Consider the following 25,152-nt stretch of genomic DNA (forward strand, 5'->3'; position numbering starts at 1 on the left):
GCACGCGCACAGAGCAATCGGTCACCAACTCATCCGAAATATGTCGTTGAGCTGTGGGAGGAAACCAGAGCACCTGGAAGACACCCATGTGCGGACCCGCGGCCCAGGACCTGCGAAGCACCGGCGCTACCCGCTGCGCCAGTGTGGTGCGCACTGTACTGACAGTGTTCCACTGGCCTACAGCTTAAACGTTGCTGGAGGACCCTTTGTGACGCTCAGAGGTATGAAATATGAAACGTTTGAAAGATCGAGAAGGTTCTTCTCTGCCGCAGCACAGGACGCCGCCAAGTTATGTGAGACCAACAGTGAGACGCTCAATATGACTGCTGATGTGGTTCCACGAATCCAGCAGAGGGCAGCGTTACTTAATAGTAACAGCAACAACAAAAAACGAAGTCCATGGTGGAGCTTCCTGGACACCTCTGTTCCCTGGGCTGTGCGAGTGCGAAGGAGCAGGGTGACTGGTTGATGCTCCTTGCTTGCTTCTCTTTTCAGCTTGTGTTGGGTTTTCGTGCCTTTGGTGATCTTGTTTATTCGTGAGCCTATATGTTGTCAGTTCTGCATAGCTGCTGTAATGATTGTTTTTAGTGATTATGAACCACAGGTCTCCTCATTTCCCGCAGACTCCTGGTCACTTGCAGAGCCAGATGGGCTCTCGTGTGTCGCCGCAGGCCATGTACTCCATGATGGTCCATGAATTTTTGCTCCAGTTGCCCCCTAAAAGGATCCAGGGCGCACAGTAGCCATGGCGATCAAACAAGCGGTTGGCCTTTGAAATGGAGCCTCGTGAAGCATCATGTTAAGTGTCCCGTCAGCCCGTGTATGACAACGTCAATCTCAGTTCCAGTTTATTTTACATTTACATTACATTTATTCATTTAGCAGGCACTTTTCTCCAAAGCGACGTACATCTCAGCGAAAATACAATGTGTTAATTACATTAAGAGAAAAAGACAAACCTAGTTTACTTTCCTCTTGATGCACCGATGTTCATCGCTCGAGTCGGTGCATAAAACACAGGATAGATGAATCCTGATAACCTCCTACTGATTTTTTTAATAAGGTACACAAACAAACATTCACAATAAATGCCGGAGTAGCGGCTGTGTTAAGGCTTATCTGGGGATGATCAATATTTTACTACTAAAATAATAAAACTGCTCTTCTCACACAGTGACTCAGAGTTTTGCAAAAGGATCAGAAACATAATATAAATTCAGTTCAGTTCAATTCAATGTATTTTTATAGAGCTTTTCTCACGCAGTGACACAGCACTTTAACACAAGCATAAGGCAAAGAAACAAATACATCAGATAAAGAAACAAAGAAGACAGCTGACTAATGAATACCATAATACAGTACTTTTATAGAGCTATAAATATGCCTACTGGCCACGGAGGGAAGGAACAAAAACTCCCAACTGAAAGTTGAGGGCGAAAAAAACCTCTGGGGGTCTAAGGGCCAGTGACCAGATCTGAGCAGCATCAGAAGAAATGAGAATATCATTAACAACACGTGTGAGCGCTGTTTCACTGCTGTGACCAGTGTGGAAACCAGACTGAAATATATTTTCAAATATATTATGATGATTAAGATATTTTACCATTTGGGAAGCTATGATCTTTTTTAGAATTTTGGATAAAAATGGTAGATTGGAGATGGGTCTGTAATTACATGGGTTATTACAGTCCAGATCCGATTTCTTTAGTAGAGGTCTAATAATGGTGATTTTAAGACCTTTTGGAACACAGCCATTTAGTAACGACGTATTAACAATATTAACAATAGGTTCTGCAAGCATGGAAACTGCGGCTTTCAGTAATTTAGTGGGGACTGGGTCTAAAGGACAGGTAGTACCTTTCATAGAGCAAATTAATACGGTAATTTCCTCTACAGTTATTACGTCGAAGCTACTGAGGTGGTGCAGACAGCTAATATTATCATCATCAGAAGTGCTTATGCTGGCTAAGACCGAACTAGAGGGTACCATGGATTTGCGGATATTCTCTAATTTATTATTGAAAAACGACATAAATTCATCATTAGTAATGTAGCAGAAATACATTATCTTTGTGTTTACCAGTTTAAGTAAGCGATGGTATTAAACAGGAAGCGAGGGGTCTTCTGATTTTCATCAATTAACTTTGCGTTCGGACCAGGCTGCATAATAAACGTTTAATTTAGTTGAACGCCATTTACGCTCTAATTTACAACATTCTAACTTTATTGCACGAGTTGATTCGTTGAACCACGGCGAGTTTCTTACAGTTCGAATAAGTTTGGTTTTTGGTGGAGCCGCAGAGTCTAGGGCCAATTTTACCACTGTACTATAATCTAAAGCTATTTTGATCAATATCTTCGCTAGTTCCAAAATCAGAGCTTTCATAATCAACAATTTTAGCAGTAGTATTTCCATCAACATGCTGCACGATTTTGGTCTTACTGTGCTCGGACGACACTGGCAGGTATAGATCAAAGGTTAATAAGTAATGATTGGAAATTGTCTTGTTTACAGGAATAATATGTACATGATGAACATCTAAATAAAACGCCAGCTGGACATTAAATTGCTACAGTAACTATATTGGTTATTAAAGCTGTAAAGTAACCCAACTGCCCCCCAACCCTCTTGGCAATTCTTGATAAAACAATCTTCAGAACGACTGAGAAGCAATGGTGAGGGAGAGGAAAGTGCGACACGAGTCCATTCAGATGCCGCCTTTTCATCACATGTTGACCCAGTGCTCTAGGATGTACTGAAAGGCTATCAGTGCTGCTTACGGGCAGCAGGGGGTGTGATGAAGGACCTTCGCAGAGCACCGTACGCAGTTGGGGCCTCTTAGGCTAAATTACAGGGAGCACATGTTCATTTCCTCTCTTGCCCTGCCTCCGAGCAATTATATCTGACATACTTGCAAGCATTATTTTTTTTTTACACTCTTGCAAACCTAGTATTTAGGCCAGATATGGAGCTACTTGACAGGCCTTGCCCCGTTGGAGGCACATGTGATACTAGTGGCATTTTTAAAGTGAAAATACTTTTGGGAATGTGCGCTCCATTCCAGCTGTTTCCTGCAGCCGTATGCATCCCCTGCAGTACTGCGGTGTTTCCCATGGTGCTCCTCATCAGCCACTTTGTTTCCAGCAACTCAAGCTCTCATTGCAATCCTCGCAACCGTTCAAGGGCCTTAGGTGAGTCAGGCTCCCTTTTCATTGAACGACACTTGATTGGGGGATAGATTAGGAGCACAAGGTGGACTGGTGACCTGTTTGGGTTCAAACCTCTCTCAGTCTGCAAGGTGTGAGGTGCATCTTCTCCTTGTGTAAGGGGGGCCCCTGTGGGCATGAGACAGAGACAGAGACAGAGACTTCACTCACTGTGATGCAGCCTCTGACTCTGTGCTTCTGGGATGGGCTCTGGACCACATGGCCCTGCACTGGACAAGCAGTTCAGGATAATGAATGGATGGAATCAGGATCAAGGAGCCCAGAGTTCAAGACACTTTGACCTCCAGACACAAATGTGACGATCGCTGTGTTGGCACAGAGTCCAACCCGCTGTCCCTGGGGCTCCCCTGAAAGGACGAGGTAGTAACAGAATCTGCTTCTGATGCAGCTGTCTACGGGGGGACTGTTGACTTTGGTAGAATGTGACCTAAAGGAATCGACCGGATAAGAACGGCAGCCTCCCAATGTCCTTGGCTGAACTATAAATAAAGGAGCCACAGCTTAATAACAAAGTACATTTTTAATTTGTTATCATAATTAATGTTACATTTCATTCAGCATGCTTGAAAGCTACAGGATAGTGAGGAACATTCAGAGTAATGATTGCAAATTTCATGCGAATTTCTGTGCAACCATGTGGGACTAACAATTACTTACGCTGTAGCCCTACTTGCTTATACCCCTTTTCGTACAAAAACTATTACATCGAAGGTAATTGTTAGTAATACATTCCGAAGGTACAAGCACTACACTCTGGTTCATGGAATAGATGAGAATGTGTCAAGTATGCAGACGTATCAAGAGTTGATAGTACTGAAAGATGAGTATTTGCGTTGTACAGCAAGGGACACATTTTTCTCATAATTGAGGTCATTCCATGCATTGAGGCTATCAGCTACTGCTTTTGTGCACGCACACGACACCTTACGGTAAGGTTCTCTCCTCTCTACAATGTCTGCGGAGTGCACTATAGCGCACAGGCTTATTTTCCATGGCGAGCTTTTGAGGAGGAATTAAAAGGTACTTGTCGTGCAAGAAGTTCCCCCCATTAATACAAAGCTACAGGTGGGGCTGTGAACCTAGGGGATGCTGGCAGCTTTTACTGGGGACCAGTGAAGATGAGATGGGTGAGCGGCGAAAGTCAGACACGTGTGTTGATTTGTAGACGCCTCCATGGCATTAATAACTCCTGTGCGGACCCTCTTCGGCTGCTGTAAAACAGTGCGCGGACACGCGGCACTGCGGTAATGACTTCTGTTCAGCAGTTTGCTGAAGTAACACACCTTCACAATAACCGAGTAATCTCTTTGTTTTTTTATTAATTCAGTGTCTGCTAATAGCAGTTAAAATATCGTTTGGAGGGTAACATTATTTCAGTATGGTTCACGCTTTGACTATTATTGTTGTACCAAACGACATTTAAAGATCATTCCAGAAACTGCACTGCAAACTGATTTATGTGAAATACATACAGTACATACAGTATATCTAATTTCTGCTTTCTTTGCTTAATATTTTGTTGGCAATTAAATAAAGGTTTGATATGTAAATAATTTTATTAAGAAACCTACACATGGTAAGATAACTCTAACTATTGAACTAGACAAATACTTGCTGAATTTCGCATTTGCACAACAAAGGAACGTTTTGTTTTTTTTATGTATTTTATGACTATTTTTGTGTTTTTAAATAATTACATGGCAAATGAAATACCATATTACTAAAATTCTGTCTTGTCGAGGCAAATGTAACAAAACACATGACACTTTGTCACTGGCACTGCCTTCCCACATTCACCAAATTGGCCTGCAACCATTTTTTACGCTGTTTGCCGAAGGCCGCTTTTGGTAGAGCTCTACTTGGAGAGGCCCATGTTTAACCAGCTGCTGTATTTCTTGTGCCCAACACAACGAAAAAAGTGGAGGAAACAATGCATGTCTGTCTAACTCCAGCTGAGTTGTTTATGAGACTTTGTTGTGCTGCTGAATCAACGGTATGCAGGACACAAAGGAAATTCCAGAGTGCTTAAACACTGTTTTGAACAGCCATTATGTGAGGCCGTTGTGTTTAGGTGATATGAAAATTATATGGGATCGTTTAGGGGGAAAATGAAAAGTGTGTTTATTGTTTTACGAAACTGTAATTGGACAGCTAAGGTTTTACCGAAGTACAGTAGCAGTTTTCTGCACCGCAGCCTGGTATATATGTAGCGATCATACTGAGAGGCCGGTCAGAGTGTGTGTCGTATCCTAGACGCTAAATAGGGTGTTTTTTGCAGGAGATCATGACCAAGAACGACTTTGCATTAAAGCAGCGCACATCCCCTGAAATGGCACGCGTGTACCAACGCTCTGTGGAAAAAAGGAACTCGTCGAGCTGACAGATTACGGGGTGATTTATTAGGCGTCTTGACCGCTCGCTGCCCTTGAATGAGCTACACTTCCACGCTCACATGGCACCACATCTTTAGCCACCGAAAGGCTGTGAAAGTACACGACCACCACCGATCTGAATTCGTAAAAGAGGATGCGTCCAATGCATCACACGACGCCCAGTCGGGACAGGATTCATGCTTGGGCAGCAATGTGCCTTAATGGTGGGACGCGAGCACAGCATGCTGGACAGGCAGAGCAGTCAGCACAAAAAAGACAAGCACTACGGAGCGGGAGCTGACTGACGTAACACTTGATGTATAACTAAAGTGTTGACATAACGCAAATTTTACAACAAATAACGCACGTGTTTACAGGATATGGCAGCGAGAGCTGAGTCCCAATGAGGGAGAGAAACGATGTAAAGTATCCAGCACCAGTTTGACATGTAATGTGTGCTGAAGTATCTTAGCGGCGCCATCCGCACGTCCAGTTTCGGGATTCACCGCGGGTTTGCTGGTGAAAATGCGGTAGCCGTACGGCATTCTGACATTAAGCGGTCCGAGCCGCTCATTGGGAAGTCCGGTGTGCCCAGTAATAAAGGGAAACCCACCATGTGCTAGATCACTTCTCAGTGAGAAGCGTTCAACAGATTTGTATAACATCTGTTAAGAAGGCAAACGGCTTCTTTATCAAATTCATGTAGCTACTGTAAAAAAGTGTGTGCTGATAAAAGGCGACTGCTTGCTGAACACCCTGGTTAATGTTCTCCGTACATTCGTGGCGCTTTACAACGTAAACAAATTTCAGATGGACACCTTTTCCTTAGGAAAAACGAGAATCTTTACCACGGCATAGGAAAGATAACATTAATAAAGAGCGTTTGTGCGATACAGTTGAGGCGAGCTGTACAAAGGGGCAAGGAGGCAGATGTGAGGAGGGTGGCTGTAACTGTTTCACATTCTCTTCTCTGGCTCAGAAAGCTGTCCAGCATTTCAGTTGTGGGATCATTTATTCCTTTTTATTTTTAAATGAAGTACTTTGGTGCATCAAAGGCAATAAAGCTCGTTCTGATTCTGATTCTGATTCAAAGACTGCCACTGAAATGCACCGACTACGAACAATTCATTTCATTAGAGCTAAATGGATGTAAAGTGTCTTTTCGAAAAAAGCTTCAACGGTTTCCTCTTCATTTACACCTGCAGACAATTAAAACACTAAATGCAGACATTTGTTTCCACTAGGTAGCATAGACAGTACTTAGTGTCCCAGATGTTACCGATTGCGTGCATCTCTAGATACCGGATAATCAGATGAGACACAAATTCCTCTTTCTTTGTATTTAACCTATACAGATATATAGAACAATGTAAGTGGGTGGTGTAATTAAGATGCTTTTGCATAGAGGAGCTGCAGTTCTACCTGAACCAAGATCAAAAAACCCAGTGAACATTAGAAAAGAGCACATTTTTAAAGGCTGGAACAATGCCTGTCAGAGATGTAAACTCCTTGGTTCCCAAGGTCCAACTGGAGGTCAAGGATGAAGAGCAGGCCCTGTCCTAATGCAGCTAGTCAGTAATGTCCAGACTCCAGAAGGGCTCCGTGTCTAATGTCTGAATGCCAATGCTGGAGCGCCGCGACTTTGGGGTCTCACTGTCCCTCCTCTCGAGAGACCCTTGCTCACTCAGCAGGCACTCCATGCTGATATGTTCAATTCCAGCAGAGTCACCCAATGAAGGATCCGTGTCACAGGTGTCCTGCCTGGATGGGCTAGAGTCCTGGGAGGTGACTGATGACTGACTCAGGACAGGGGTGGATCCTGACAGAGAAGAGCAAGGTGGGTGAGCGTCCGAGGGGTTGCACGTGTCCAGGAGGTGAACAGGGCCCGAACTTGCCCCTTGGCCACTTTCCTTAGAGCCTACAGAGTGCAACAGCGGTATTGTGGACAGATGAATGTGGGGGTACCCACCAGGCTCTGTTAGGGAGGAGTGGACAGAAGTCGGGTTGGTGTTATAGCTGACAGGGGGCTGGTGAGCAAGGCTCAGGTGGGAATGACTGAGGTTCACAGGGATGCTACCAAGGGCAGCGGTGCTCACTCCATGCCCTGCCTGTGGAGTAGGACCAGGGGTAAAGCATGGTGTTTTCAGGCAAGACCTGGGGCTTGACAAGTGGTGCAGGTGTTCTACCAAGTGGCAGTTCTCCACCTCCACTTGTTGGCACATGACTATTCCTGGGGATTGGCTGGTGCTCCCGTGGGATCCTCCGTAGCTCCACGTGCTTCCAACATGATACCCCAGGGGCTCCAGGCTCACGGGTTCGTGGTGCAAATGGAGGCCAGGTGCTACATTGTAGGCCATGCTGCCGCTGGCCGGAGGGTTGGAGACCATATGCACCCCGTAAGGGTACGTGGAAAGGGTCGAGGTGTAGTGTTGCACAGCCATGTGGGCCTGCAGAAAGTGTATCATGTGGTGAAGCTCCTTGGTTAGCTGTGACACTTCCTGGTTCAACTGGCTCATCTAAAGCAAGGAATACAGGGGAGATAAGACATTTCTCATAAATCTTTATGGAAGGAGTGAAAGGAGGATGGATGAGCAGGGATTTCGTCAGTGACTGGGCATCCCTTATTCCACATCTACGTAATAGACCTATTTTCTATTGAGACCCACTTCCTATTATCGAAGGACTTTCAGTATGAATGTGGAAGTACTGTGGAAGATCCATGTTAAACATTGAAGTCACTGTGAATTACACGAGGCAACCAAAGGACATACTAGTACACCTATCTGTCATGCAGTAAATCTTTTTCAACTGAACTCTGCCTTTTGCACTTGCTGAACCTCATTCAATACTATCTAGCTCGTATTTTAAGCATGGCAGCACTTTCTCTTGTCCACACTCCCAAAATCCCACCCCTAAGCAGTCCTCCACCTGGCACTCTAGAACTATGTCAGGAATGGCCCATTTTTAGCAAACCGAAACCCCAGAGGGAGGGCTAGAGGAAGAAATAGACAGAGAGAGAAAGAGGGAAAGCAGAGTACAGGAGGAAGACGATGGGCAAGGGAAGGGACAGGGGCCAAAACGGCTTTTTATAAACATCCCTGTGTCAGCACTCCTCCTTGGGCTGCATTCCAGGAGAATTACACGTGCGCTAAATCACCACCCGATTCTTTCAGACTCTGTCGTCCTTCTACATCCAGTAAATCATAAAGTACTTTTTCAGGACTGATCTAGAGACCTAACAATGCCCTGTAATGATGACTCACTCACATATTATTAGGGTGCATCACATACACACTAAATAATACAGAATAATGTGCTATTACAAAAGATTTTCTGAAAGACAGAAACAGAAACCCTAAACACCCAACCCTTTTTAGAAGAGATCAGTGGTCTGTGATAGGTACCCCCAGGAATTATCAAGAGAAACGCAGACTTTCCCCTCTCCCTTGCGTTTCCCAGGATTTGCTCACTCTCAATCCCTGAGTGCTAAACCCTTAGGAAAGAACAGATCTTATGATTTGTGTGTCATTTGCTTATGTGATGATGCTGCTCCAAAGGATGCCCCTATGTACCTCTTTGTTGAGTTGACAGACGCTTTCTCTCACCTCTTCCGTCTCCAGGAGTAGCGTGGCAGTCATCTGACTGGTGTCTGCAAGGCGTCACAAGACAAGGGGAGGATTAAGGTAAAGTGCATGGGACTTTCTGCCAACCCCAACCTTCTGTTGGTACTACATTATTTAAACCATTGGAAGAAGCATTCCTCTTGTGGTTCACTTCCTGTCTCACATCCATGGCATGCTGACGTGGAACGGAAAGAGCCATCAAGAGAATTTAAGCGACAGTTCAGTGCTCCGAGGCACGGCGCCACAGTGCAGGGTCCGGGCTCCAGGTGCACCGATAACTTAAGTTTACCGAGAGCTGAGCAGCTGCACAGTCTCAGCTTACCTGCAGCTTGGCTGCTGTCCACCAGGAGGTCCCCACTGGCTTTGTCGCCACTCCGTTCCGTACCGAAGTGAAATGTCTGCCCGTTGTCTTCAATCCCATCAACAACTCTGCGCAGGGGAGGACAAGGTGGAGTTGCGGTTAGCAAAGGCAGGGGACACATGCGGCTCCGATGGGCAGCTTGAACTCAGAGAGCCCGAAAGCAGTCCTTGGAGCTGCTGGCCTCTCATTGCAGCTGCTCTGTGTCCATTGTCTGGGCTCACTGGGCTGAGTCCAACCTGCTCCTTTTACAGCCTGAAGAGAGGCTTACCTGTGCAAGTGTGGCTGATGTTACAAAGTCCAGTTAACCTCGTGTTACCCAGCACTCCAAGAAGGCACTCTTTGGTACATGGAGCTCAAGGCTTCGAATGTCATGTTATATATCAAAATGTGTGCAATAAACAAACCAATAACAATACAAGCCTTTCAGTCAGTGTTTAAATGAGCCTTTTACACTAAATGGACTTCAATAGACTGCAGTGCAATACCCGAGTACTGTATCACATGTACTGTACAATGTACAATGAATAGAGTACCATAGATATAAAAGATGTATCCAGTTTGGTTGAGGGGCTATGCTGTCCTGTATACAAACAATGTGCTCAGAGTTACTGACTAGAATATGACATGTATACAGTACATACTGTGTACTTTTTAATTTAGGGGACGGCTGATGCGGGAAAGTATTCCCTTTGGTTTATTAAAATATACTTCATTCTTTTTGTACAAAAAGTATCTATCTATCTCCTCCGTGAACCGCCACCTTATCGTGGTGGAGGGGTTTGAGTGCCTGAATGAGTCCAGGAGCTATGTTGTCTGGGGCTACATGCCCCTGGTAGGGTCTCCCATGGCAGACAGGTCCTGGATGACAGACGAGACAAAGCGCGGTTCAAAAACCCCTTATGACGGAAAAATCAAGGCGTCCGTTTACCCCGCCCGGTATGGGGTCACCGGGGCCCCACCCTGGAGCCAGGCCTGGGGGGGGGGGCTCGCATGCGAGCGCCTGGTGGCCAGGTCTATGCCCACGGGGCCTGGCCGGGCTCAGCCCGAAGCCACAACGTGGAGCCGCTCTTCGGTGGGCTCACCACCTGCCGGAGAAACCGTAAGGGGCCGGTGCATTGTGATTTGGGTGGTGGTCGGGGCCGAGTGCCCGGCCGACCCAAACCTCGGGCGCCAACTCTGGTTTTTGGGACTTGGAATGTCACGTCACTGGCGGGGAAGGAGCCTGAGCTGGTGCGGGAAGTTGAGAGATACCGTCTAGATATAGTCGGGCTCACTTCCACTCACAGCTTGGGTTCTGGAACCACTCTACTCGATCGAGGGTGGACTCTCCACTATTCTGGCGTTGCCCAAGGTGAGAGGCGGCGGGCTGGTGTGGGCTTATTAATAGCCCCCCAGTTCAGCTGCCATGTGTTGGAGTCTACCCCGGTGAATGAGAGGGTCATTTCCCTACGCCTTCGGGTCAGGGAACGGTCTCTCACTGTCGTTTGTGCTTATGCGCCTAGCGGCAGTGTAGAGTACCCGGTCTTTTTAGAGTCCCTGGGGGGCGTGCTGGAAAGCGCTCCCACTGGGGACTCTGTCGTTCTACTGGGGGACTTTAATGCCCACGTGGGCAGCGACAGTGATACCTGGAGGGGCGTGATTGGGAGGAACGGCCTCCCTGATCTGAACCCGAGCGGTGAGTTGTTATTGGATTTCTGTGCTAGTCGCGGTTTATCCATAACGAACACCATGTTCATGCATAAGGGTGTCCATCAGTGCACTTGGCACCAGGACACCCTAGGTCGGAGGTCGATGATCGACTTTGTAGTCGTTTCTTCTGACCTTCGGCCATATGTCTTGGACACTCGGGTGAAGAGAGGGGCTGAGCTGTCAACTGATCACCACCTGGTGGTGAGTTGGATTCGATGGCAGGGGAAAAAGCTGGACAGACCTGGCAGGCCCAAACGCATAGTGAGGGTCTGTTGGGAACGTTTGGCGGAGGCCCCTGTCAGAGAGGTCTTCAACTCCCACCTCCGACAGAGCTTCAACCAGGTCCCGAGGGAGGTGGGGGACATTGAGTCTGAATGGACTATGTTCCGCTCCTCCATTGTCGGTGCGGCGGTTCGGAGCTGCGGCCATAAGGTCTCCGGTGCCTGTCGCGGCGGCAATCCCCGAACACGGTGGTGGACACCGGAAGTAAGGGATGCCGTCAAGCTGAAGAAGGAGTTCTATCGGGCCTAGCTGGCTCATGGGACTCCTGAAGCAGCTGACGGGTACCGATGGGCCAAACGGAGCGCGGCTCTGGCAGTCGCCGCGGCAAAAACTCGGGCTTGGGAGGAGTTCGGTGAGGCCATGGAGGAAGACTTTCGGTCGGCCTCAAAGAGATTCTGGCAAACCGTCCGGCGACTCAGAGGGGGGAAGCGGTGTTCCACGAACACTGTTTACAGTGGAAGTGGTGCGCTGCTGACCTCAGCTGAGGATGTTCTCGGCCGGTGGAAGGAGTACCTTGAGGATCTCCTCAATCCCTCCGACACGCCTTCCGTAGAGGAAGCTGAGGCTGGGAACTCGGAGGGGGACTCGTCCATTACCCTGGCTGAAGTTGCTGAGGTAGTCAAAAAACTCCTCGGTGGCAAGGCTCCGGGGGTGGATGAGATCCGCCCCGAGTTTCTCAAGTCTCTGGATGTTGTGGGGCTGTCTTGGCTGACACGCCTCTGCAGCATCGCGTGGAGTTCGAGAACGGTGCCTCTGGACTGGCAGACCGGGGTGGTGGTCCCTCTTTTTAAGAAGGGGGACCGGAGATTGTGTTCCAACTACAGGGGGATCACACTCCTTAGCCTCCCTGGGAAAGTCTATGCCAGGGTACTGGAAAGGAGAATCCGACCGATAGTCGAACCTCGGATCCAGGAGGAGCAATGCGGTTTTTGCCCTGGCCGTGGAACACTGGACCAGCTCTATACCCTCACTAGGGTGTTGGAGGGTTCGTGGGAGTTTGCCCAACCAGTCCATATGTGTTTTGTGGACCTGGAGAAGGCATTCGACCGTGTCCCTCGTGGCATCCTGTGGGGGGTGCTTCGGGATTATGGGGTTCGGGGCTCGTTGCTACAGGCTGTTCGTTCCCTGTATGACCGGAGCAGGAGCTTGGTTCGCATTGCCGGCAGTAAGTCAGACCTGTTCCCGGTGCATGTTGGACTCCGCCAGGGCTGCCCTTTGTCACCGATTCTGTTCATTATTTTTATGGACAGAATTTCTAGGCGCAGTCAGGGAACGGAGGGTGTCTGTTTTGGTGGCCGCGAGATCTCGTCTCTGCTTTTTGCGGACGATGTGGTCCTGTTGGCTTCATCAAGTCAAGACTTGCAGCGTGCACTGGGGAGGTTTGCAGCCGAGTGCGAAGCGGCGGGGATGAGAATCAGCACCTCCAAATCCGAGGCCATGGTTCTCAGTCGGAAAAAGGTGGATTGCTCCCTCCGGGTTAGGGGGGAGTTGCTCCCTCAAGTGGAGGAGTTTAGGTATCTTGGGGTCTTGTTCACGAGTGAGGGAAAAATGGAGCGGCAGGTTGACAGGCGGATCGGTGCGGCGTCCGCAGTAATGCGGTCATTGTACCGGTCTGTTGTGGTGAAGAGGGAGCTGAGTCGTAAGGCGAAGCTCTCAATTTACCGGTCAATCAACGTTCCTACCCTCACCTATGGTCATGAACTCTGGATCATGACCGAAAGAATGAGATCGCGGATACAAGCGGCAGAAATGAGTTTCCTCCGCAGAGTGGCTGGGCGCACCCTTAGGGATAGGGTGAGGAGCTCAGTCACCGGGGAGGAGCTCGGAGTAGAGCCGCTGCTCCTCCGCATCGAGAGGAGCCAGTTGAGGTGGCTCGGGCATCTGTTCCGGATGCCTCCTGGACGCCTCCCTGGGGAGGTGCTCCGGGCTTGTCCCACTGGGAGGAGGCCTCGGGGCAGACCCAGGACACGTTGGAGAGACTACGTCTCCCAGCTGGCCTGGGAACGCCTTGGGGTTCCCCCAGAGGAACTGGAGGAGGTGTGCGGGGAGAGGGAAGTCTGGAGTACTCTGCTCGGACTGCTGCCCCCGCGACCCGGCCCCGGATAAAAGCGGAGGAAGATGGATGGATGGATGGTATCTATCTATTGCTCTCGAAATTTTAGAGTGAACCATAGTCTGGTCCTACAGCAGTAGAGTTGGCCCCACACCTAGAGGAGTTGCCCCGTACCTGGGACTGAGGTCCGGGGGGCCGAAGCAGTTGAGCGAGGGAATGAACAGCTTGTATTGTTTGCGACCGTTCCCAGCCTCGGTGTGATTGGGGGTGTTAGCGGGCCGCTGATTTGGGTAGTTCTGGTTCTCCTCCTTGCGCCTCTGGCTGGGGGAGGGGCTACGGGCCCGGCAACCACGGACAGGCGAGCGGCAGCGGCGGAGTACATTGAACTGGCGTAGCTCGTCACCCAGGAGGCTCCCCAGGGAGGTTCGGCGCACAGGACTGCTCAATGTGGGAACCATCAGATTCCTCCGAGACCTGGAGGTTGGGGACAGGTGGAAGTAGTCCTCGTGTTTGTCCTCCATCTGACCTATCGGCGGGAACTTGCTCTCAGGGTGGGTGCCATGGTCTATGCGATGCTGAGCAGGAGAGAGAGCCAGAATGATTTATTACTGGTCTTCACAAAGGCTACGAGAGCTGCAGTGTTTCTGAGTTTTTTTTCAAGTAGTAAAATGTAAAAGTAGAACAATATGTATAGCTGTGTGCTGTTCAATGAGCCAGAGTTCCATAAATGACTGCTCTGGTATCTGGAATATATGTCAATACCTTAGATTTCCTTTATATTTATTCATGTAGCTGACACTTTTCTCCAAAGCGACTTACAATATTACAGTTACAAGCTTACAATTATTTACCCATTTCTACAGTTAATTTTTACTGGAGCAATTTAGGGTAAGTCTCTTGTTCAAGGGCACTACAACTGGAGGTGGGGATCAAACCTGCAACCTTTGGGTCCAAAGGCAATAATGCCAACCACCACCCTACCAATAATAGGGGTATATTTATGTATATATAATATATTATTAAATGTAGATAGTTTATGTATTGCATATTATAAATTGTATATTATCTAATATACTGTATAACCTTGTATTTTGACACAAAACGCATTAAAACAAAACAATTTTGGCTCATTACATCCTATTGATAATATTGCAAGGATGTTGAGTCCATCTTGGAACATGTTTGACCTTAGATAAGATTTGATCAACTAAATTTAGAAAAGCTCCTTTACCCCGAAGCTCTATGCCCCTCTCCCGCCTGCCCGCAAGCAAGTTCTCTGTGGGACGTTCCTTATTTTTTAAAACTCAGGGAGGCAGCCCTAGTCTGCGGTTTGCTGTGATCAGCTGGCTTAAAGCTGCCCCTGACAATAACCACTTGTCCAGTGCAGGGTCACGGTGGTCTGCTCTATCCTAAATACAGTGTGTGACAGAGTACAGCCCTCCTACATTAACGGTGTAATCTGTTTTATAGACACCGATACAGTGTATTCAGACCCCTTTACTTCCTCATTTTTTATGTTGAAAAAAATAGTTTAATTTTTTTTACCCTCATTAATATACAATCTACACTTAATACTCCAGAATGACAAACCAAAAATAGAATTTTGGAAATTCTTGCAAATTTATTAAAAATAAAAAAGTGAAATATTACATTGATATAAGAATTCAGAGCCTTTACTTAGTACTTAGTTGAAGCACCTTTTGCAGCACAACCTCGAGTCTTCTTGGGTATGGTGTGACAAGCTTTGCACACCTGGATTTGGGGATTTTCTGCCATTCTTCTCTGCAGATCCTCTCAAGCTCTGTCAGCTTGGATGGGGACCATTGGTGGACAGCTATTTACAGGTTTCTCCAGAAATATTTGATTTGATTTAAGTCCGGGCTTTGGCTGAGCCACTCAAGGACATTCATAGAGTTGTCTCTAAGCCAGTCCTGTGTCATCTGCTTTGTGCTTAGATTCATTGTCCTGTTGGAAGGCAAGCCTTCCGCCCACAGTGAAACTGGAGCAGGATTTCATTAAGGATATCTCAATTTTCCTCCATTCAACTTTCCAGTGACCCTACTTTCCCAGTCCCTGCCACTGAAAAATAACCCCACACATGATGCTGCCACCACCATGCTTCACATTTGGGATGATACTGTACAAGTGATGAGTGATGTTTGGTTCCCCTGAACATGACACTTATAATTGAGGCCAAACAATTCCATCTTGATTTTATCAGACCAGAGAATCTTGTTTCTCACAGTCTGAGAGCCATTTAGGTGCTTTCCTGCAAACTAAGAGGGTTTTCATGTGTCTTTTACTAAGGAGAGGCTTCCGTCTGGCCACTCCGCCACAAAGCCCAGATTGATGGAGCGTTGCATTGATTGTTGTCCTTCTGGAAGTTTCTCCCATCCCCACACAGGAGCTCTGGAACTCAGCCAGAGTGACCATTGAGTCATGGGTCACCTCTCTTACCAAGCCCCTTGTCCCCCAATTGCTCAGTTTAGTCAGGCAGCCAGCTCTAGGAGGAGTTGTGGTTGTTCCCAACTTCTTCTATTTAAGAATTATGAAGGCCACTGCATCCTTGGAACCTTCAGCGCTGCAGAATTTTTTTGCAGCCTTCCCCAGATCTGTGCCTCAACACAATCCTGTCTCTAAGCTCTGCAAGCAACTCCTTTGACCTCATGGCCTGGCTTTTGCTCTGGTACACATTGACAACTGTGGGGCCTTCTACAGATAGGTTTGCACCTTTTCAGATCAGGTCCAATCAATTGAATTTACCACAGGCTGACTCCAAACAAGGTGTAGAAACATCTGAAAGATAATCAGTAAAAATGGGATGCATCTGAGCTACATTTTAAAGTGCTATAGTAAATTAATTAATATAATAAATTTCCAAAATCATGTTTTCACTTTGACATGGAGTATTGAGTGTAAACTGATGAGGGAAATGACTTTAGTGTGTGAGTGACAGGAAGAGTGTGTTCCAGCCACACATTTCAGGTTTTAGGGATAGCTGTCAGCGTGGTAGTTGGAGCTACTGCCTTTGGACCCTAAAGTCGCAGGTTCAAGCCTCACCTCTGACTGTAGTACCCTAAAAATGCTCCAGTAAAATTACCCAGCTGTATAAATGGGTAAATAATTGTAAAAAGTGAAGGGGTCTAAATACTTCCTGAGTGCAATATAGATCAACAGACATTGCAAAGGACAGGAGATAACATGAAAGGTGCTTTGTCAAGAGCATGTCTGATGGCTTGATGGACAGGTACAGCTGGGTTTCACTGGTGTATGAATGGAAATTATAGCCATGATAAATCACACATGTGCTGAACTTTTGCTTGATTTTACAATTACATTTGTCATTCTGATCACTTATATTGACCACCAACACCAAGGAACACCAGAACAGGAGCTGTAAATACAGTGGAATGAAGATGGCCCCACACTCCTGTTGTGCTCCTATTCTTAAATGTGTTTTACTTCCAGCTAACGTCTGTATAAGCAAATGAGGTGCATTTTCTCTCCACAATAGAGATATGTTTTGGAAAGTCAAACAGTAAAGAAAATATCACTTAAATTAACTAAACAAACTAGGAAATGTTTGCATCTTTCAAAAAAAAAAAAAAAACTGCAGCTGAAGTGTTCATAACACGAGGAACCAGTGTTGTTGCATTACTCGTCACTGGTTGCCACCATGAGTTCAGATCGGGTGTGAAGTACAAAGGGAAATGTAATGGGGAAACAAGGACATGAAAGCAACAGCATTGCTGCATAACTTACGTGGGGGAGCCTCGGCGACCGTGAAAACCTTGTCAAGCCCTGAAGAGACAGTGGAGGAGCACTGGATGAGCAGAAATGGTGTACACAAGGGCACAAGGACACGAAGACAACGATACACAGGTGTTTGAGGCTACATCTCAACAAATGAGCAGTTTAAACACATTTTCATTGTGAAACAGCTCCTTTGCCAAAGCTGACAGAGCTGTTACCTGGTGGTAAAGGGCTCTGTATGCAAACAGTTCCAAGTGGACAGCAGAGCAAAAAGCTCAGCTTATGCTGCATTGAGGGGAACTTGGCGAATTTCAAGCATCTAATTACCGCCTGGAAGGAAAAGCAGCACAAAAGCGCAGAGGGAGGTTCACAGCCCACTGCGTGACCCCAGGAAGACCACATTTTTCTGTCAAAGGGGCCTGTGGTGTAAGAGTGATGACGATGAAGAAACTGAAGGCAAGGAGCATCACATTACTGCTGCACTTGTAACACAAGCCATTTTGTTTATGTTTTATTCAAGCTAAAGTATGCAGAAAAGGATGTGTGGATGAAATGGCTCAGTAGAAGTCAAAGACTCTCGAGAGCCCTGGTAGAGCTGCGTTATTTTTCATTGTGGAGGTCCTAGTCCTTGAACACCTGTTGATCCAAAAAAAAAAAAAAAAGATGTCCACTCCAGTGTTGTACCGTCGCAATCCTGCAAATGAGTTTCGCTTTATTACAGGCAAAGAGGTGTCACACACAGAGCCGAGAGATTGCCAGGAGTGGCAAAGTGACCCTCAAACACATTCTACTGCGGGACAGAAAGTCTGCACAACTCTCACACAGTCCTTCTTTGTCTTCTATTGCCACATGGTATTCTCAGCACACGGAAGCATCCGGAACATCACTGCTGGTGACCTGAACGCTAAACACCATATTATCATGCTTCTGGATGATCTGCATTTTCTGAGAAAAGAGAAAATAATTATAGTTTAAAATAGTCGAGGCCATCATCCTTTTGCAGGCCTATTGTGGCCTGACTGTCAGCTGTCAGCTTTAATTTGAATTCTCTCTGCATTCGGAAGAAGTTGCTTCTTTGTGACTTGCACCCATTTCCCACACACATCCCATGGCAGGGGAATGATTTCTTTTGTGCCTGTCGGCTTGAGAGGAGCAGTAAAATCAGGGTCCTACACAGTGACAATTGGCGAATTCTGTAATGGGAACGGTATCAGAGACAGATGAGTGGCTTATCTTGAGTTTTCCTCATAAGCATCATTACATTTCAAATTCTGTAATATATTTCTATTATGAACAAAGGGACTCTTCAGATCCTCTGTCTTAGCAGGATGGCAAAAGTAAGTAGTGCGAGGTATGCAAGCGTCAGGAGATGTTCTGCAGAAAGAGACTCGTTCCACACAGGTCTGAGAGAAAGAGGCAGAAAAAATTCACACATTGAATCTGTCCAAATTGTCACAATGGGGGACACTGAGGTTTTGATAAACAAATGTGTGCGAGTGCGACTCCCCTGCGATGGCCTGGCATCCTTTCCAGGGCAAACCCTCACTGGCCTAGTTCCCTGTGCTCCTCGCATAGGCTCCAAACCACCATGACCCCAATTGGACAAGTGGTCAATATCACGTAGTGAATATGGAAGCAAGTGAGTGGGTGGGAGAGAGAGTAAATGAGGTTCTCATGGTTGGAAATATGTGATTGGTGCATTAGAGCACAATTTATTTTACTTATTTTCCCTGGAAGCATTTGTTTTCAGTTCTCCGTGAGACTCGGCTCACTTCAACACCCCACAAGCTCGTAAGCGCCTTCTTCCTTTTGCGTTCGCCCCCTAGAGGCGACCATCCAGCTGGGGCTCTCGGGCTTCAGCTCTATTTCCTCCACAGCATTACAGCATGAAACACACCTGGTTTAGCCATCTAGACAAGCGGAGGACAACATAAGGCCTGCAACGTATTACAATACAATAGAGAGGTAAAGAGAGCCGCAATAAGCCGTCCTGCGAGAGACAGTTGGAGAATCATAAAGGTGTATATTCTCTTCTGCCAGTAAGGTGTCTCTTCAGCAGGGCGCTGGGGGACAAGCACAAGAAGGAGAGGCAGCAGGTCATGAACAAGGCTGGAGGCCAAAAGTTTCAGAGCTCGCATGGGTACGAGAGCACAGTGCCCTTTGACCCCAAGCCTGACCCCACACCCCTTCCCCACATTGTATGTCCTGTAGTGAAACCAGCAGCTTTCACACACGCGTCTCCCTCTTTGCCTCCAGGGCTTCGAGCTTCTAGCTTCCCTTCACTGCTGGGGTTCTGTGGTTTCAGCCTGATTGAATGTGTCAGTATGTGAACCAAAGCATGAGTACACACATTTTTTGCATTCTGCATGTGAATAAACCAGTGTCACAAGTGCATTTGTGTTTATGCAGTGGAGGACGGCAGTGGTTAAGGAAACAAACATCGAAATAGATGGTTACTGCTGTCATGCCTCTTCTGTTGTATAAACAGGTAAAATGCTGTTATGGATAAAATATCACATCAGCAGCAATTTTTCATGAGAAATAATGTGTCATTGTGTGGGCAGCAGTTGGCAACGTACTGGTAAGAGCTGCTGCCTTAGGATCCAAAGAGCGTGGGGTTGAATCCCACCTCCAGCTGTAGTACCCTTGAGCAAGGTACCTACTCCAAGTTCCTCCAGTAAAATTATTCAGCTATATCAATAATTGTAGGTAGTTTAACAGAGTAAGTCACTTTTGAGAAAAGTTTCAGATAAACAGATTAATGTAAATGTGTGTGCAGGCCTGCTGCGTAATCTGCACCCAACAGAGAGGAGTCGTGTGTGTGCGAGCGTCTCAGAGCGAGAGAGCGAGAGAGAGAGAGAGAGAGAGAGAGAGAGAGAGAGCGCCTCACCTCGGCCTCGCTGCCCTCCCTCAGGTTGTAAGTGAGGCTGTGGTGTATGTCGGCTGTGAAGCGGCTCGCGTACTCGGGGTACAGCTCCAGCACCTCACGCAGTGCTCGCACACTGATATGCTGCAGGTCACAGTAGGTGAGGGCCTTCACGTCTGCATTGGTCTTGATCACCTGGTCGTGTGCAGGAAGGTCTGCCCCAATCAGGTCGCCCTTCCCTGGAGCAAGAGAAGGTGATCACAAAGTGAGGAAGCAGCTTCAACCTTCCATTCCCTGGGGGACCACCAGCTCTCACAAGGAATCGGGAAAACTGTATATCTACAGTTTACTGTATCTATACTGGTATCGTTATTTATTGGGTGGCACGGTGGCACAGCGAGTAGCGCTGTTGTCTCACAGCGCCTGGGTGGTGCAAGAGGATGTGGGTTTGATCCCCACTCAGTCTGTGTGGAGTTTGTACTTTGCATAGAAGCGTCTGATAAATGAATACGTGTAATATACATATACCTCCTACTACAGGCACATTCTCAGATGAAATATGAAATATAGCTTGTTTTAATGTGAATAAATCTTTCACTGTTGTTGGTGCTCAAGGACATGAATGTGCAACTTGAAGGTCAAAGTTTGAAATCCTAATTGTGGTAGAGCAGGGTACTTAACCAGGATTTCTACACTAAAAGCATCCAACTTTAAAAATGAGTTAAACTATTAGCTGCTTTGGAAATCTCAGCTTGGTGTAATAATGAAACATATACAATACTTCAGTGAAGTTGTTTGATGCAACTAACTGGTGGCATATTACAATGACATGTTTCTTTTATTACACATTAATTTCGCATTAACTGCAGAGCAGTGGCACAGGGGGTAACATTGCTCTGTGTGTGTGTTTGTGTGTGGCTACCCTGCAATGGACTGGCACCCCATCCAAGGTGTTCTGCTTCTAGCCTAGTGCCCACTGATTCTGGGACAGACCCTGGGCTGCTGCTACCCTGGTAAGGACAAGCGATCGAGCAAAGTGAGTAGGAGTAATTATGCATTAAAGCTAAGCTTTACAGGGAAAAAATGTGGCGATCCCAACTAACCCAAGATGGCCAGCACCATGCCGTCCTTTAGCACCTCCAGAGAGCCGGAGGAGACAAAGTAGTTGGCGTGCAGTGCATCCCCATGCCGGATGAGGTACTCCCCAGGAGCGCAGAAGGAGGTCTTGATGTGCAGCGAGAGGGAGCGCAGGCAGCCCCGACTGGCTGACTCAAACACCGGCAGCTGTAGGATGTCTTTGTTGAGATGCATGGCGATGTCGGCACGCAGCTCGTCTGGGAAGTCATGAAGGAGCTGGGGGTTGCAAGACACAGATCCTACCTGAAGCTCGTAGAGACCCAAGTGGAACCCACACCACAGTATTTCCAATGCTTCCTCTTACTTGGTCAACATGAAGAGAACTTGATGATGATGTGCATGTGAAATACATCTGTCTCGAGGAAAAAACTGTTTCAGTGAGGTACTTGAAGGTAAAAGCATAAGCATGAACACGAGTGAATGAATTAAACTTGAGCAAGAGGGGAGAATCAAGACCCGAGTGCAAAAGGTCTGCCAGAAAACCAGAGGAAATTAACAAAATAAACAAAAATATAGGTGTTTTAGAAACATTACTCAGATGATATGACAGACGAACAGGCACAACTGATATTGAAATGCAGGAAGTTACTTGTTTGTCATGTAGTGTTTACCCTGATACCGCCGATAAAAAGTAGAAACATCATAGATTCTCTGCACATGTCTTTTAAAATCAATGAATGATGAAAATATTCACCCAAAAACCAATTGCTCAGAACCAAAATTAAATGTGCGTTAAGGTTCAATACTGCATCATATTTAGGACATATGTAGTTTGCGTTTATTCATTGCCCTGATGCTTTTCTCCAAATAAACATACAAAGTTAAGCTACTTATAATTATTGACCCGTTCATACAGCTGGGGAACTTTATTGGAGCAACTTAGGGTGAGTACCTCACATAAGGGTACTAGAGTCAGAGGTGAGATTCGAACCTGCGAGACCAAAGGCAGCAGCTCTAACATCTGTGCTAGCAGCTACCCTCTCTTTGACAGTCTGTTTCAGTTTTTGACATTCTTTCTGGAAGATATTATTCGAAGAAGAAGACTCTTACCTCATTGGCGTCGATGCCATTGTTCACCGACCAGGTGGTTTGGAAGTACTCCAGCATGCGCTGCTTGAGTTGCTGCGGCAGCCTGTGCACTCGGATGAAGTCCTTCAAGTCTTTCATGCGTGTGTGGTACAGCGAGCGGCGGGAGTACATGCGCTGGATGATGGCTGTCACGTTGCCAAACACCACTGCGTGCATCAGGGCTGTGGAAGACGTGTCCCGGTCAGACCGTGAGGCAACCCGTCTCACCTGTCCTTTCAGTCACCTGCTGGTCGGGTTAGGGCTGCCGTAGGGTCATTAGCTACATGTTCACATTGAGGGAGGTCAGTTTCTGTCTATGAATGCTAAAAATGCCTGGAATCTTTTGAGATTCGAATTTACTACATGGAAAAAGGGTTAGATTGTTTTCTGTCAAGAGAACAAATTCATATGAATAACAATGAAAAGCTGCACATCCTACATATAGAAGGAGGAAGGAAAGACAAGAATGAATGAATGACAGCAGAATGAAGTGGCCTTTGAAGGCCAACTATATTTAGGGCAAACCTGAGGAAAGGGGCAGTGCTGAGAGAACCAGGAGAAGAGGATCACGTTTTGTTCATAGCAACAATGGGAATTCCTTTGTTTGCTTGTGTTTGCTAAAAGACAAGTTGTGTTTCAGGTCCCTGAACTGTATGAATTCAGTTCAATTCAATTCAGTTCAACCAACCAATCTCAACAACCGCTTGTCCTGAGGGGAGGTTGTGGCGAGCCAGTGCCTCTCCCGGAAACACAGGGCGCAAGGCTGGAGGGGGAGGGGGACGCACCCAGGACGGGATGCCAGTCCAGCGCAAGGAACCCCAAGCAGGACCCAAACTCCAGACCCACACACAGGGGACGCCGGCCAAACCCGCCACGTCGGCATGCCCACACGCCACCCCTCCCAGTTCAGTTCAAATCAATTTATTTTTTGAGGTCTCTTCTCACAGTGAGACCAAGCGATGAACAAAGGAACACCTTTAAGCCAAAAGTACCCCAACGTCATTCTTTTTAAGGCATCACAATACTGCAAGTTAGATGTACTTCTTCTAAAAAGATACATTTGCGCTGTATTTCTGCGTTGAAGAAGTAGACATTTTATGACACATTTCCCCATAAACACATCTCTGGGCTCAAACCGTCTCGTTTGCAGTCTAAGGCTAATAATAGAAAATAAATAATTAATATAAAAATTCATACTTTTATAGAAATTAAAAGCACTACAATTAAAAAAATTCACTGCTTGGGGGTATAAAGAAAGATTTGTGCTGTGGGTTCAAAAATGTACCGTCCTACAGCACAAGTGACACAGCATGCTGAGGTCTGCATTCTAGGTGCCTGGGAAGAAAGGACTACTATGTTCACTCAGTTCTGAGCCCCTGAAGCCAAACCAAGTGATGGTGGTGTGGCTCCAAGGCCTGGAAAGTCTCCGCTTCACAAATCTGCGGTCTCGCAATAAAATGTGAAAGGACAAGACTCACCTCCAATGAGCATGGTGCAGATAGAGAAGATCTTTTCAGCATCTGTGTTGGCACACACATTGCCAAAGCCCACACTGGTGAGGCTGCTGAGGGTGAAGTAGAGGGCGGCGATGTAGGCATTGCGCAGTGAGGGACCCCCAGTCGTGCTGTTGGTGTACGGGGTTTCCAGCCTCTTCCCTAACTCATGCAGCCACCCTGGGGCACGGACACACAAACAGATAGCACTAGATGGCTGGAAAGCCTCGGTGGCAGGGCTAGGAGTGCGTGTGATGAATTTCCCAGGACCCCCCATTCTCCAGCACTTAAGATGTCTGTTGATATTTAGCAGAGTCACATTCACGTCAAACTCATATAGAAATTAATGCTGCTCATGGCAACCTCTGAGGCCTCAGGAAATCGCATCAGGAGGTCAACATGACACTGGTGGGTGTAAGATTGAAAAGCACTTTGGATGAATCATAAACTGTCCTGTCTTTCAGCCCACAGTCTCAAGCAGTGAGGGAGCCAATGAACTGCTGGAATCAGCGTTCAGAACGCCTGTCATGTCACCATTAACATAACTAAAGAAGATATCTCAGAGAAGAATGAGGTTCTCTTAAAATGAGAAAAGGCCCTGTTTGAAACACCCTTGAAAGCCCAGGAAATACACAGGAAATACCCTGTGTCCAATGGACCCGTGTCCAATTCCTCAGTGTTGCACAATGGTGATCCAGGTTAACTGGTGGCTGCGATTAATGCTCAAGGGAAGGTGGGGAGAATTCTCTGCCACCTGGATGTCAACAAGGGAGACTATGTAACTTATTCACATCTCGCTCCCTCTCTGCTTAACTGAACAGAGGTGATGGCACCGTTAACATCGACAGAAGCTCAGAGCCGCAGGGACCAAGAGTGCATGCAGGAGGAAGTGTTGATCCTGGAGGGATCTGACTTCGGGACAAAAAACTTTTTCTCTCGATTTAATGGAGCAAAGAGATGGGAAGAATGCTTCCAACCCCCAAAAAAAACATACAATGCACTACTTAAGGATCCAATGGACTGTTGAGTCATGCCAAGACGATCTTTTTCTTATAAACGTGAAGTGAGCAGAGATGTTTGGAGGAAGTCAAATGGATGGATGTCTGAATTCTCTGTAGGGTTTTTCCTTGCCAAGCAGCACGACCCCTTTTCCCATTTCTCTGCCGTAGTGATGAACACTTTAGAAAGCTAATTTGGTTGGGATCTCTGAGTTTTTTCATCCTCAAG

At 46.9% G+C, this 25,152-nt stretch overlaps 1 protein-coding gene and 1 long non-coding RNA gene across 2 annotated transcripts in view; one reads left to right on the forward strand and one right to left on the reverse strand.

The window, feature by feature from the left end:
- Window positions 1-6,857: 6,857 nt before the first annotated feature.
- LOC108918937 (potassium voltage-gated channel subfamily H member 4-like) overlaps window positions 6,858-25,152 on the reverse strand; it is a 49,390-nt gene continuing 31,095 nt past the window's right edge. Inside the window, exons 8-16 of the mRNA XM_018726585.1 lie at window positions 23,911-24,105; window positions 22,415-22,614; window positions 21,331-21,580; window positions 20,252-20,466; window positions 17,371-17,409; window positions 13,783-14,183; window positions 9,546-9,652; window positions 9,173-9,249; window positions 6,858-8,116 (exon numbers count right to left, since the gene is read on the reverse strand). Coding sequence (XP_018582101.1) covers window positions 7,169-8,116; window positions 9,173-9,249; window positions 9,546-9,652; window positions 13,783-14,183; window positions 17,371-17,409; window positions 20,252-20,466; window positions 21,331-21,580; window positions 22,415-22,614; window positions 23,911-24,105 — 2,432 coding nt within the window. The 3' untranslated portion in view covers window positions 6,858-7,168. The remainder of the gene's footprint in view (window positions 8,117-9,172; window positions 9,250-9,545; window positions 9,653-13,782; window positions 14,184-17,370; window positions 17,410-20,251; window positions 20,467-21,330; window positions 21,581-22,414; window positions 22,615-23,910; window positions 24,106-25,152) is intronic.
- LOC108918947 (uncharacterized) lies at window positions 7,369-9,494 on the forward strand. The gene is made up of 3 exons (XR_001964878.2): window positions 7,369-7,437; window positions 9,221-9,283; window positions 9,417-9,494. It is a non-coding gene; the product is annotated as an uncharacterized LOC108918947 (long non-coding RNA).

Source organism: Scleropages formosus, chromosome 20 (genome assembly GCF_900964775.1).
Source record: "Scleropages formosus chromosome 20, fSclFor1.1, whole genome shotgun sequence".
Lineage (NCBI taxonomy): Eukaryota > Metazoa > Chordata > Actinopteri > Osteoglossiformes > Osteoglossidae > Scleropages > Scleropages formosus.